The 15,028-nt window shown below is 37.8% G+C and overlaps 2 protein-coding genes across 6 annotated transcripts in view; one reads left to right on the top strand and one right to left on the bottom strand.

Annotated features, from left to right (window-relative positions):
* Positions 1-3,459, top strand: part of GLDC (glycine decarboxylase) — a 49,718-nt gene extending 46,259 nt beyond the window's left edge. Inside the window, exons 23-25 of the mRNA XM_051643377.1 lie at positions 940-1,112; positions 1,775-1,855; positions 2,827-3,459. Coding sequence (XP_051499337.1) covers positions 940-1,112; positions 1,775-1,855; positions 2,827-2,970 — 398 coding nt within the window. The 3' untranslated portion in view covers positions 2,971-3,459. The remainder of the gene's footprint in view (positions 1-939; positions 1,113-1,774; positions 1,856-2,826) is intronic.
* Positions 3,460-3,594: 135 nt separating this feature from the next.
* Positions 3,595-15,028, bottom strand: part of UHRF2 (ubiquitin like with PHD and ring finger domains 2) — an 83,716-nt gene continuing 72,282 nt past the window's right edge. For 2 of the 5 annotated variants that reach the window (XM_051643378.1, XM_051643381.1), the window contains 6 exons: positions 12,620-12,782; positions 11,959-12,096; positions 11,061-11,184; positions 10,544-10,707; positions 8,551-8,649; positions 3,595-6,947 (listed from right to left, as the gene is read on the bottom strand). In XM_051643378.1, coding sequence (XP_051499338.1) covers positions 6,801-6,947; positions 8,551-8,649; positions 10,544-10,707; positions 11,061-11,184; positions 11,959-12,096; positions 12,620-12,782 — 835 coding nt within the window. In that variant the 3' untranslated portion in view covers positions 3,595-6,800. Of the gene's footprint in view, positions 8,650-10,543; positions 10,708-11,060; positions 11,185-11,958; positions 12,097-12,619; positions 12,783-15,028 lie in introns of all 5 variants that reach the window. The other 3 variants (XM_051643379.1, XM_051643380.1, XM_051643382.1) reach the window with 3 other exon arrangements.

Raw genomic sequence — 15,028 nt, 5'->3', positions numbered from 1 at the left:
CCTCACGTACATTAAGGGCTTAGAGAGAGAGATACTTGCATCAATTGATGTTTAGTAGCTACTGACAGGTGTCCTGCTACCTCCCTGGTTTTGTGGACTGCCCCTTCAAATCTGCAATTACATGACTCTCGACCAGGTACATGTGCTCTGAAGAATCTGATCGTGGCTAGTCTTTGGCTGCCAGGCAAGATGACCCATTGAACTGCTTGCTCCTATGCAACTGTGCCTCTTAACAGAAAATGCATAAAAGCTGTCAAAATCCTAACTGGTAATACCTTGTCAGTGAGATAATCCAAAATGCAGCTGTGATACAAAAAAAAACCCCAACCACAACCACCCTTTCTGCTTTTTAATGCGCTGCTATGGCCTGAAATGGCATGCACCACTTTTAATAGACTTTTCAGTAGGTATAGGTTAGCTACATGGATGAAATTAGTAAAGTTCAATCCTCTGCAGTTGAAAGAAAAGCATTATAAGGGTGTAATTAGCAGTAGTGCAGGAAAGGAATGATGAGAGACTACTTTCTCTTTTTACTGTTTACCAGTGCAGAAATCTGTATGTGTCTCATTTTGCCATTAATTCTGTCATAAGAAGGTAGGGTGGCAAAACACTTCTACTGAAGTGAGCAGCAGGAACAGAAATAACCAGATAAAAAAGCAATATACTTTTGGGTTGAAAAGTAATATACCAAAGGAGCAGGTTTTAAGAGTATTTCATTAAATCAGTGTGTAACACTATTGTAAATAATACAATGGCATTACCTTTCAGTGTTAAAAACTAAGGTACTTGAAAAGTCCGCCAACACTACCAAATATTTCAGTCCTGTAAAGAAAGGGCTGGATTTGTGATTCATTTGCCAGCTAATGCATGTATTAACTCATAACCTATTGTCAGGAACTGATGTCTTCTATTGGCAGTGACTGATTTCTTCTTTATCAGGTTTTCATGCTCCAACCATGTCCTGGCCAGTGGCAGGGACACTTATGATTGAACCAACAGAGTCTGAAGACAAGGCAGAGCTGGACAGATTTTGTGATGCAATGATCAGTATTAGGCAGGAAATTGCTGAAATAGAGGAGGGCAGGATGGACCCCCAAATTAACCCACTAAAGGTAAGATGGCATGTAGAGCAAGTTACCAGCATCAGCTTAACCCTTGAGACTTACTTGACGCTACAGAAGCCTGCTTCCTGGTCTTCCAGTACTCTTAAATATAACTGTGTGCAACACTGAACACATGAACTTGAAATTTGACTTTAGAAACCTTTAAACTTTTTCAAATTTGAATTTTAGCTGTTTCTAATCTGAAGTCTGGCCATTGCTGACGGATCAAGGAAAGTTATTTACACAGGCACACGGTAATTTTTGAGGCGATCTCAAAATTATGGAGAGATGCTCATTTATCTGTTTTTTACTAAAAGTAAAATAAAGATTGAATTATTATTTTAGCAAGTGCAGCACAAGATTGTTATAGGCTCAAGTTCTGCTGTAATTTTGTACTGACTTTTTGAATACTGAGGGGATTTAGTGAAAAGCTGGAAGCATATTCAAACATTGGGTAGTATCTTCAGGCTAACTGAAAAAAAAAAATCAGATACTGACTTGCTGCCTGGTTTAAATCTGCCTTTTTTTCCCCAGATAAGTGCTATTCTCAAGAGACTCTCCTAGACAGTAATTATTTGTATATAGTAATGTGAACTTGAGGGAGGGTTCATGCTGATAAAGTAAACTGAATTCAGTAATTCCATGTCCTAAACATGTCTTTTTGCTTGTAGATGTCACCACATACACTGAACTGTGTCACTTCTTCCAAGTGGGATCGTCCTTATTCCAGAGAAGTGGCAGCATTCCCACTGGTAAGTAAATAATGGGATCCTAGTGGTGTGGTAATACAGAAACGTGCTTTCTGCTCTTTGGTTTTCTGGCTAGTGGAGATCAAGTAAACTGCTAAGAATAGTAACTTCAGGGCCTTTTTTGCTGTTGCTTGATACTTCTCTGTGTGAGCTCTACAGTAGTTCCATTAATTTTGTTTTCAGAGACAAGGAAAAAAAGTCTATACACATGAAGTTCAAACTTGGTTTTCTAAATCTCAGCACTTCAGTATTGGGTATTCCTGTTGGAAACAGTTTTTTCAATTCTAACATATGGTTCCAGGGGTTCCCAAAACACAGTCCCATGTCCTGATGCTCAACACCCTGCTCCAGAGACCTTGGATGAGGGTTTGACAAGATGCACAGTCAGTGTGGGGCAAGCCACACCAGTGTGAGCCTGATACAAATAAAGCTCCAGTTGGAGCTGGATATATCAGACTTTTTCAGAGCAGTACATAAAACTACTTCTAAAATCTTAACAGTTAAATATATGTGTAACTAATTCTTCTCACCTGAAAATGAACTGCATCTATTTTATTGGTATGTGCTGTTTCAAAGAGGAAGAATTTAACTGCACCTGATGTTTGCCACCTTGTTTTATATATTATAACTATATTGAATAGCGCAGGTCTTGGTAGTCTTTTCTTTGGTTCCTATCTGTTAGTCAGTTACTCCCAAGGGTCACAGTTTCCTTTTATCCCATGACAGCTGTTTCTTGTCAAGCATTTATTAAGAGGACATGGTTACACTTCTTTGAAAATCTGTTCGTTTGACTGCCAACTGTATTATACATGCTTTTTAAATGTCAGGGACTGCAAATAGATTTGAAGTATGACTTTGCTTAAAAAAATGCACTTTTTCAGCATTTGTCTTTCTTAAAACTTCTAATGTCTATTAAAATAATGTAGATTTGCTTGGTGTAAAAATTAAATACTTGTCTTTTCTTCTCTCCTTAGCCATTTGTGAAGCCCGAAAGCAAGTTTTGGCCCACAATTGCTCGCATTGATGATATCTATGGAGATCAGCATCTGGTTTGTACCTGCCCACCAATGGAAGCCTATGAATCTCCCTTTTCTGAACAGAAAAGAGCATCTTCTTAAGACTGCTTCTAGCTGCCTGGACTTCTGAGTCCATCAGAATGGCCTTTTCCTCACAGACCTGATAGGGGATTTATATACTGTGTATATTTTGGATAATCACCATGTTTGTTAATTGAATCACTGATAGTTAAAATGTAAATACAATCAATTCATCAGATGTAAACGAAATGTGTTTCTTTCACAAGCAGTAGATGTTGAAGTTGCCTTGACTCACAATTTTGTCTGTGCTAAAAGATTAACAATTAACACCTAATTTGCAAAGTAACATGGAAGATACAGTTAAAAAAGTAGAAAAGATGCAGATGCATAAGGCAATAGTAATGAATATTAACTGCAGGAGTAATTGTTTATATTTTGTAAAAAAAGATGAAGTAGATTGTTTAATTTACTTCACATATATTACCACTAGCATTGCTAGTGTTAATATTTCGTACTGCCTTTTTTTACTTACCAATGTTAGTTACGTAATAAAAACGCTCAGAATTTTAAGTGTTTTCATGTTCTGGATCATAACTTTTCAGCGGGATTTACCCAGTATGAAATTATGAAGCTTAAGTTCTGGTTTGTCAGAATTGCCACAGCAGTAACAGCTTCTACAGAAAGCAAAACACTGGCAGAGATAAATACTGAAATAAATCTGATTTTTTAATGAGCTAGAATGATCAGTTTTACTGAGCAGTAACAAACAACCATTTTTCTATTTGACATAAATTTTTCCTTGTAGTTTCATCTAATCCCCTCTTCTTATTCTGGAGAAGGCATGAAATACCTTTTCTAACAGACTGTGAGCTGCTAATTATGAGTTGGATCTCATCTAACAAAGTATTCTCTTTCCGCATTTTCTCAAATCTCTCAATGTTAGATACTGGCTTTGGTTTATACAGTGCACTCAAACTGCTTTGTTTTGTCATCCAAGTCTACAGCTTGTGTAAAAACTGATTCACAGCTCTACCTCTGGCCCTCCGACCATACCAACAACACCTCAGGACAAGAGCCCTACTGCGACACACACAATGCCACATGCAATTAATTACTCAGCAGCCAGAAAGCAGACCTTAAACAGGAGCCTCTTCTAATCTGTTCCCAGTCAAATTATATAAAAGTAATCCTCTCACCAGTCACACAGACAGACCGTGCATGTTATGAGAACATTTGAAAGGAACCTGAGAGGGGATCTGTGCAGATTCATTTGTGTTTGCTACAAGTGAGCACCTCTGTAGAGAAAAATTCATGCAGCCACATGAAGCAGGACTTTGGTGAATGAGGAAGCAGGTAACAGGGTAATGTTCAGACTGGGGAAAGGACTGCAGAGTTTTGCACCTTATGACCAGCAATTACTTAACCTCTTCTTCAAGGTCTATGTGCACACTCATGCCAGGGAGCTTTCTCTGAAGTGCCACAAAAGAGGCTAGTGTTCACACTATTTTACGTACTGTGCTTCTGTGTCCTTTATAGTGAAAAGTTTTGGGACTGCAGCTTCTTCATTACCTACCTTATAACTTCAGTGGGGCCTTTAACTACACAAAGAGACTGCAGGTGACAGGAGACAGGAATGGATTTCATTAAAAGAAGGTTAGCCCAGAAAGCAATTTTGATGGGCAAAGCTGCATCGAGGTCCTAAATGGTCTAAATACATAGTGAAGAAAATAAATTTTATGCTCTAGAATTTACTATTGGAAAGGGCGTCTTTCAGTAGCTACAGACACAGCACTAAGGATATAAAAAACCATGAAAAAACACTCCAAACTTGTGAGGAAAGGACAGTCTTTCTGTGTTGCCAGCTTAGGTCCACAAAGTCAGGTCAAGCTACTTCAATGTCTGCTAAAGGCAGGTTCGTGTTGCTTGATTGTGACTGTCACTGAAAAGATATATTAAAAAACTGATGTGCATATTTTTGTATTAAGCAGAGACCATCCCGTTGCTGACCTCAGACTGACAAATTTATCTCATCAATTAATTGCTAAAAGCTATCCCACAGAAAAAGGCATTAAAACGTCTAACATGTTTCACAGCACTTGGCTATAAAGTCACAAGTCTTATGTGCTTGCTGCACAAATGCAGTGATTGTTACAGAAGTTAAATTACATCTGTTTTCCCCATGAAATACTGACCTAAAATTTTCTAAAAAAAATCTGTCTACAGCTCTTTTAAACTGTATACTTAACACTAACACTGATTCACCTAACAAAAAAAGGCTGAACCTTCATTCTAACGAGCACAGAAAAAGCTGAGGAGTTAAATCTTTTACAAATGCTCTGTAACAACTGTTTTTTTTTTAATAAGACTGGAGAGATAGTACCAGCATTATATATTTTGGATGCAAATTAAATCCTAAGCAGAATATGGGGGAGAGTGGAGAGAGAGAGGTTAATTACTTTGGATGAAGCGAATAAGCCATTAAGCCATCAAACTGTCACCCAAAAAAACCTGCACTGCTGCGTGCACCTCAACGACTGGTTCATTACCACACCATAGTAAGGGCAAGATCTTAGATTACTGAGAATTACATATATACTTCCATATATACTTCTGTGGGCTACTTGGCAGGCTACAGGCTGTCAGTGCTGCCCCATGCCTGTGCTGACCATCTCTGACTAATTGCTGCTGCGTGGGGCACCCGCAGCTCCCAGCTGCACCCAGCTGCCTGCAGGGCAGGAAGGGTCCCCTCTGACTCCAGGACATGGATCCAGCACTAACTAAAAATACAAAGCCCACCTAAAGAAAGCATTTAGTAATCTGAGAAAAAAAAAAGAAGAAAAAGTTATTATTTAAATATGTAGCTAGCAGTAAAAACAAAATTAGCAACTTTTCTGAATCATAAAATATTTAATAAGGTATATTTTGAGGGGGGATATATTGTATATAAAATCTCAGATCACAATATGAAGCAATTTGAACCCTCTCCAAGCTAGCACTGCCTTCAATGCTGTGTAGATGTATTGCCACTGATACAAGACCTACTAAAAGCATACAGTTTAACTAATACAGAAGTGGCTTTTTTATATGAAATATTTTTTACACAACTAGAGTGTCTTGAATACCCTCTTTAAGTGCAAAAAACACAGATCACTTTACACTAATGCAGCAACAATGCATTCATATTGTTCTCATTAGTCATTAGTAGTCAACTTGCATAAGATACAAGAAAAGCACAATGAAGCTCACAAAAATAGACTAAAAATCAGCCTGTTCTTGCAAAAAAATACAGCATAATAGAAGAAAAAGACAAAAAAAGGATTATGCACACCACAGAATTTGCTGTTCCTTAATCCAACTGGCTTAAGTGCTTTTTCCGGGTTTTTTTCTTGCTGTTTTTTTGTGGGGTTTTGATTTGGTTTGGTTTTTTTTGTTCTGTTTGTTGTTTTTTGTGGGTTTTTTTTTGTAAATCAAACCATATGGACCAGGCACAACCTAATATTCAGGAGGCAGTGTGTAGCTAAAACTTCACTAACTGTTTTTCATCCCCATAATTTATTTTCCTCTATCCTGAGGTAGTTACAAAAAAAAAAAAATCATAAATTAAGTATCAGCGAGGCCAGTAAGAGCTGAGGCTTTTCTATTCTTCTTTTTCTTTCTTTTTCTTTTTCTTTTTTCTTTTCCTTTAAAAACTACTTGTTACTGGCCAAAACTACCCTTGATGTTAAACGCTGAGAATTGGAGTTCTCGCTACACCAAAAAAGATGGCTATGAGGGGAAGAGGGTTAGCGGCTTCAGAATGTGACATGTATTGAGTCCCATCAAGCTGGCTGGTCCGCTGTTGAACTTCCCATGCTCATTCTCCTTTACTGTCTATAAAGTCACTGGGAGAAGTACGGAAGGAGCCAAGCACATCATCGTCCTTTACTGTAACCAGGGAAGAACTGGTCCAGCAGTGTCTGCAGGATCTTGTTGGGAACCATGGTGTAGCCCTTTCCCAGGTCATAGCGGCAGGCAGGGCAGCTGAAGACTTCAGCTCTGAAGGAGCGCTGTAAACAACTCTAGGACATACACAGACAGAGAAGTAAAACTGTGAGAACTTTGTTTCAGACTGACACCTTAACCAGCAAAAACTAAGGAATGAAAAAGATGCAATCTGCTGTACTACTGGAAAAAAGGACATCATTACCAAGCACTCTGGTGTGTACCTCTGCCTCTGTGATGAAAGTGTCCTAAAGTAAGGAATTCTGCTCTGGGCTGGGATGTGAAACACTAAGCTTGGGAGGAATTAAACCAAATCACTACTGAGATTCACCCTTCATTTCCACCAGTGTCTTCCTGTGAATCACAGCCACGTCTGCAGCATCCTCCTAGGCCCACAGTTAGATTGCTACAGCTTTCCAGACCTTCATTTCAAGAGGAAGGTGAGTAACAGTCACAGAGTCAAGGGGGTTGGAAGGGACCTCTGAAGATCATCTAGTCCATCCACCCTGCTAGAGCACACCAGGTATGTTGTTAATGTAACAATCTTCATCTGCCTCAGCAGATGAGATTCAGTTAAGCCTTCAAGACTTAGGTAGAGTAACACTAACATACTATTATCAGTTCTGCCATCCTTGCTATGTTACCACAGGCTGCAGATAGCCCAAGCAGGTGAGCTGAGTATCAGAAAGTTATCAGTGCAGATCTGTGCCCAAACAGGAATAGCACCTTGCCATCAGACTATTCCTTGCAGCTTTAACTGGATGTTATTTTGCATTCACAAATACTTACTGACCACATTCTATGCTTTCTGAGTTTATTGCCATTCAGATTTCTCTTCTCCATCTCCTTCCAATTTCCATAATTCTGAATGTTCACCCCTTCATCATACTTTTTATGCTGTTTAAGGAGCCATAATCATCCTGTGCATGCCGGCCACGCATGACAACACAGTGATTTTTACTGGAGTGATATAGTTCCTTCAACATTAAACTTACATTATCAAATACTGTACTAGGATGGTAATATCCTGAATGCTTTTAGGCTCTTTGGCAGAAATACCAGGTAAGACAGGCATGGTTCAAATACACACAATTCAGCACATGATTCTGTGCTACAGACATTAACTCCAGTACAATCTCCTAACATTATATCCAACTGATCAAGATTTTAAGATACATGAGTTACAAATGGAGTTCTGTGACCCTCCTACCAAACAAAAATAATGCCAAGAATAATAAGATTACATAACCTACTCCAAATAAGGGAAAAAAAACAATTTCATGCATTTACCCTGCATCCTTTCAGTAACTCTTATTAGAAGTGTTACACAATAATAAAATCTGGTTTAATTCCTTAACTATGTAACATTAAATTGTTGTTACTGTACCAGCATCTAGCTCTTGGACCAAAGCAGTTCCTTATGTAATTCCACTAGCCACAAAGGAATGACAGTGATGGTAAACTGTACTCATTATGTCTATCAGGACTATACTGAACCTACTTCCACTCTTTATTACAGAAAATTAAGCTTACACAGCAATCACTGAATGCAAACTTGTTGCATGTTTTTGTTCAGTATGTTAGGCAATAATTACTGTCTTTCTAAAATACATATGGCTTTGGTGTTTGGTGTCTCAGAGCCAAGGCAACAGCCTAAGGCAAGACTGGGTTTATTCTTACTTTACAGACGTTGTGGAGGCACTCTGTTGTCACTGGCTGGTAAACCAGCTCCTGGCAGCAGACACACATAAAGGACTGTTCCAGTTTCTTCAGAAAATTCTAGTGTAGGGCAAAGGAATAAACAAAGACAAACTCTATTACTGTTCTTGTAAATGTAACTCATTATATAAATATGATACATTTCCAAAAGTTCCTAAGTCCTCCATATTCATGAGTGCAGCATTCTAAAAGTGATCACAGAGAAGGTCCAGAACTGGTTAATTTCCCTGCTCTTCCATAATTCAGACAACTAATGTTTTAAAGATTATTCACTTGTTTGCCTGAGTATTGTTACAAATAAAACTAAGCAGAGCAGAGGGCCACTCATGCCTGGTTCCTAGCAAAGGTCAGAAAACTTAGCAATTGTGGTTTTAACTGCTGCGAGAAATTTGCATGTGCCTGGAAGATCTCCACTTCTCTGGCAAGGGAGCTTCTGCTAAGAAAGCCACTTCTGCACCTCTTCCTCTGATTACGAATTATGGCTAGCCTTATGGTTTCTTCTCAAGCCAAATTCTCTGGAGTGTCTAAATCAACCTCCCTGGTTCTTAAATCTTCTAAAGTCATCTCTGAGGAATCTCAAGATGAATTTGTATCAGCTGTATTACACACACAAGCATGTTTATCTCTGGCATGTCAGTCATCTCCAAATATCTCAAGAATACAAGCTTGGCTATAGAAAAAAGAAAAAAAAAAGCAGATCTATAGGTTATCAAAATACAGTTCTTTGTAATTATTTTTAAAAAACCAGATTTATCTCAAACCATATTTCATTTAGTAAAAAGGGAAGGTGGTTATTTCAAGCACAACTATACACATTTTCACAGCAGCAATCCAAAGCTACCATTGCCTTTAGTGGCAACCAAATGGAACTCTTATGGGCAGGAATCTGTAGAAAAAGGACTTCTCAGAAACTCAACCACTTTTAAATTACTATTTTCTCCTTTCTAGAACACGTATCTCTATTTTCTGTAATCAGGCACAACTTTGAGAGCTGAAATTCCTTCTGGCCATTACAGACACTGGATAGGAGACAGGTAACAGGAATAACTTTACACAGTTCCTACACCAAGACAACTGCAGCAGTATTATAGCAAAAACTGTGAAGAACAGGGAGTTACAGATGCTTTTCCTGTTACAGAAGCACCATTAACAGCCATAAAATTCTCAAATGAAGTAATTATGTATATCAATTTTCTAACCAATGGTTTGATTTTCACTGAGTTGAGTTTTATTGAGTTATTTTAACTTCTTAGTGCCTTGATGTCTTGTGCAAAACAACTGAAATAACTATTAAATTGACATTGGTAAGACTAATTATGCCAGAAGATAAAGTATTTTAAAAATACTCCTTTTGTGGACTTTTTTAATAATAGTGACTATAGTCTCTTCAATCTTGAGCTATTCTTGCTATTTTCTTCACATTTAGAGGGAAGAAAGTATTTTCTCTCTTACTTTAGGTTTCTTAAAGATACTTAAAAAGTCAGATAATCTAGATTTGGATCACAATTTTTTCATTTCATATCTAAATTTGAAGATGACAGTACTTCTGTCTTCTTAAATAAAGTAAGCCATTCTTTTCTGTCTAAACAAAAAGTAGTAACCAGAACCATCTTGCTTCGTATCTGGTTTCTCACATCAGCAGTACACTAAAATACTTTTATAATTTCAGAGAAAACACGCTCCCTTCAAAAATGAAAAGGAAAAAAAAAGCCACCTCTGACTTAAAAATATTTTAAAGCAAGATATATGTCTATTATACAGGTATGAACTGAGCCATCAATAGCAAATTGTCCAAGTGAGGATTATGTGCTTGAAATCAAAGTCTTACAAATAAGAACAATGCTAGACACAGTCTATATTCTTTAGCAAATTAGGTTTTAAGAGATACTCAAGATTTCTCCTGACAGGCTAAGGAAAAGGTAAACATGAAAAAGTATGCATGCAGCAAACATACTGGTCCTTCCTTAAGAGAAGCTAGTACTTCATCCCACAGTTTCTGGTTCATACAGTCTTCTCTAATGAGCCATTGCTGCTCTTGGGTCAGCTGGAAAGCCTCTCCTTTCCCTCCATCTCCCATCCTCATGGCTTTAGGTGTATTCGTAGGTTCCTCTATACCTGCTTAAGATTATGACCATCAAAAGCAGTAACAGCAGTGTTAGTCTGAACTATAAAAGGGGAAGATAAAACTGTTTCTAAAAGGGTAAAACATTGATTACACTCAAGAAATGCAGCAGTCAAATCCCTACTCAAAGTCATACTGTTCAGCACTGAACTGTTGCACACAAGACTCTCAATTTTTCCACAGACCTTAAAGATCCCTACGCTACTACTTAAATACAGAACATGTACTTATCAGTTTGCATTAGTTTTCCAAAAAACTTCACATTTCTGCAAAGTTTTCATGCTACTGGCTTAATAAATGTAACATGACAGAATTTGCTAATGAATGCTAAAAGAGTAAAAAGCAATACCATCATCAATTGTCCTTTTCTGATTTCCGTTACTCTGGCTGGTTGGCTCCTGTTTCACCGTTTGCTTTTTAACCCTGTCTTTCTTCTCCTTACTAGCCATGGCTTCCAAATAACCTTCTGGATACTAACAAAACAAAACAAACAAAACAAAAGCAGGGATTTAAAACAAAACCCCCTGGCATATTGGAATTGCCAAATACCAACAAGACTAAGTTGTAAAAGACATTAAAACCCTGTAACTATATACCTCCAAAATAATTTTTAAAACCCTACATGATGGAGAAAACATTTACATTATTAACTATTATCAAGAAAGTGTAGTCAAGTCAAAGAATCTAACTCACACTGGACTGTATTAAAAGCAACCCGATATCCATATCTATGCCCTTACAACAATACAAATCAGGTATGCAAAGCTGAAGATGATGGTATGCTGCAAGATATACCATTACCTTGGTGAGAAAAGAAACTGCATGTTAATTCTTTCATCTTTCATGGATGCTGCAATGCCCAAGTCCTTATGGTCAGTTTAATCCTGTGCCTGAAATGCTCTATCTATACAAACTCCTCAGTCACACAAAGAGAAAAATACATTAAAATGCACAGGTTTTTCAGTTTCTCAGACAGACTCAGCTATAACAACAGGCACGTGCAGAAATTCTTCCCAGCCTGAGAATCACAGAACTGGATTCAAACTCTTAATTTTCTGGCTCATATATGCAAAGCAATCGGTTGCTGAGGCAGAAAGGTTCAACCACTGTTCCTTCTACTGTGTCACTAACTATTACATGATTCTTTTAGTCTGCAGATAAACTGCAGTGGTTTTTGGCATTAAATCCTGCCACAGCAAAGTATAAGAACCAAGAATAAGACCAAATGTGTGAGTCCTGAATCGAACCTGTACGCTCAGACCCAGCTTCTTTGACCGCTCCATTCCTTCTGAAGTCCAAGGTGCAGGCTCAATGTCATCTCTTCTCAGAAGATAGCGCCAAACTAAAAACCCACACTTTCCAATTTCTGGCCAATATTTCACCACCTAAAGAACAACATAAAACGATTGTCGTTATTTTATCACAAGCCAAACACATGCAAATAGTCATACTTTAACTGTTCAAGAAGAAATGAGAAAACTAAATTATACATTACTATTTTACAGCAGATCTACGCTTGGGTGTGAAATTTTAGTAGTGCTATTAAATGGCACACACATTTATTTCAGATGCTGATGCTAAGAAGTCATTAAAAGCAAAAAAAGCTAGGAAAAAATGAGGAAATACTTTGATTTCCAGAGATTAATATGACTCAGTAAGCACATATAAAGTAGCTTACATATTCCATTTTATATATTCTATAATGAATTATGTTCTATTATTATAGCTCTGAATAATTTAATTGCAGTTCCTTGCAGAATAAGCTAAGGCTAAAAAGCTATCACGGAGAAAAAACCCAACAACTTTATTTAAGTAATAATGAAAAATTTGCAATGTAACCCATATGAGACTTCTTTAAAACAGCCGAAAAAAAAAAAGTTAGGTTGCACCCAGTTGAAATCAGAATACCTTGTAAATGCCATCATATCTGTTGCCTTCCTCTGGGGCATATTTGCTGATTCGCCGTCCTTTCGAGCTGCGCACTACTCTGACTGGCTTACCAGCTCTCCAATTCTTAGACTCTGCTCCATTTTTGTCATCCAATGGGGCATCACAGTTAAGGGCCAATGCCCTAGAAAGAGATTTAAAATCTTCATAAATAATGTAATTATGACATATCTATTTCCCTTGCCTAATTATGCTTTAACAAGCAGCACAGAGCTTTTCAGTATATTCTTTAACCACTGCAGAACTGCGGGAAGCAATGAGATCCATGCTGTCAGGTATGGTAAGAAAAAAACAATGGGAATGCAAAATACTTTGTTGTCAAGGTTCCAGATGAAAATTCAGCTGAAATTGCTAAATGAAACAAACCAATAATTCAAAATGTAATATTCTTTGTTTTTAAAAACAATCCCTTCCTCAATAGCATTGAGGGATTTTAAAAAAAATAATAACAAAAGGCAAACTTTTCCTATCTCTATTCCCCATTAACTCCAGATTTTAAGGCTATTTAAAAGTATGTGTATAAAAGTAAAGAGTATGATGAAGAACACTGTAAAGAAAAAAATACATAGTAACTATCAAAAAAACTTTAAGTAACTGAAATCTCACACATAAATTGCCTCAGAGCAGGAGTTAAATAATAGTAGCTACCTCAAGAACAAGCAAACCCCATTAACTACATGAAGAACCTCTTCTTGAAAGCTGGAGCAAGACAGGATGAATACCTACTACACCAGGCTGCTATAATGAATAATATTTCTACTGCCACAGCCAATTTGACCAGGGATGGAAAACCCTTCAGAATCACATTGAAACCAAATCACAGATTTTAGAATGGAAGAAATAATAAGTGTTATAAACACACATGGAACAAGCATAAAATCCACACTGTAAGTCATCAGTAAGACACAGGCATACAAATCCGACATCAAAAATGTCTCCTACATAAAAGCTTAACTTAAAAAGGAAAAATTCTTGGACAAGCAAACTAATACTGATTTACGTACATGGAATCCTCATCATCTTCAGTATCAAAGTGCTTGAAAACTTCTATAACTGGAAGCTGCACCAAGGGCTCTAACACTTGCAAAGCTAGAAGACAAAGCTTCGCCAGTGGACTTCTCATTGGCTAAGAGCAGGCAAATGCTGAGACCTAACAGTCCAGCTCTTAATTCTGGTTTTCAAAGCAAGTTAATTCACTAAATGTGCTTGTAAACCTATTGCTTAAACCTACATCCATCTTCCTTCCCTTATGCTTTGTGTTCACATCACGTCTCTTCTCCCCTCTCTCAGCAGCCAAGTCAGACTTTCCCCTCTCCTCTAAGTACTATTGAAAAGTCTGAAAGAATCTCTCTCCAATCTGACAGCAACAGATATGATTTTGATGATCAAAGGCCTGGAGCACCTCTGCTATGAAGACAGGCTGAGAGAGTTGGGGCTGTTCAGCCTAGATAAGGGAAGGCTCTGGGGAGACCTTACAGTGGCCCTCCAGTACCTGAAGGGGCCTACAGGAAAGCTGGGGAGGGGCTTTTCGTCAGAGAAGACAGTGATAGGACAAGGGGTAATGGTTTTAAACTGAGGGAGGGGAGATTTAGGTTAGATATTAGGAAGAAATTCTTCAATATAAGGGTGGTGAGGAACTGGAATGGGTTGCCCAGGGAGGTTGTTGATGCCTCATCCCTGGAGGCTTTTAAGGCCAGGCTGCATAAGGTTTTGTGCAACCTGGTCTAGCGGTAGGGCTCTCTGCTCGTGGCAGGGGGACTGGAACTTGATGATCTTTAAGGTCCCTTCCAACCTTAATGATTCTATGATTCTATGATATCTTAAAGCACTGCTGGCAAAAAAAATGTCTCAGTTGATCTTAGCACCTCACAGGTTTTAAGTGGTTTTAAGTACATGCTTTTGATAAAGCAACACCCTAATTCTTTTATTTTCATAAAAACCTATGAAGGGAGAAAAGGCTACCAAAAAGGGAAAATTTCTTTGAACATGAAAATGAACATGCTTTCTTTGTACTTCAATTTCATAATTGATTTAACCCTTGAAGAAGAAACCTAAAACCACAGAAAACTTCCACCCAAGATTTTTTAAAGCTTCTCATTACATGAAAACGGTCCTCTGAAGGATACTGTATGACAATTTCAACCAGAGACATGACTATTAGCTGCATCAGCAATACAGCAGCATATTTCATTGAGGTGTGTGTTTCTTTAAATCATAAAAATCGTAATGCTTCATGAAATGAGTCTTAGCAGCAAGAAGCACCACTGTTTAAAAAAGTAGCAGGTACAGGCATAACTGCATCTAGCAAAATGCTACTTTTTCAGGTAAAACACTACACTGAGATAAAACTCAGCTCTTTGTTTGGGAATA

Source organism: Apus apus, chromosome Z, assembly GCF_020740795.1.
Source record: "Apus apus isolate bApuApu2 chromosome Z, bApuApu2.pri.cur, whole genome shotgun sequence".
NCBI classification, from domain to species: Eukaryota; Metazoa; Chordata; class Aves; order Apodiformes; family Apodidae; genus Apus; species Apus apus.
This window is presented reverse-complemented; position numbering and strand designations above follow the sequence as displayed.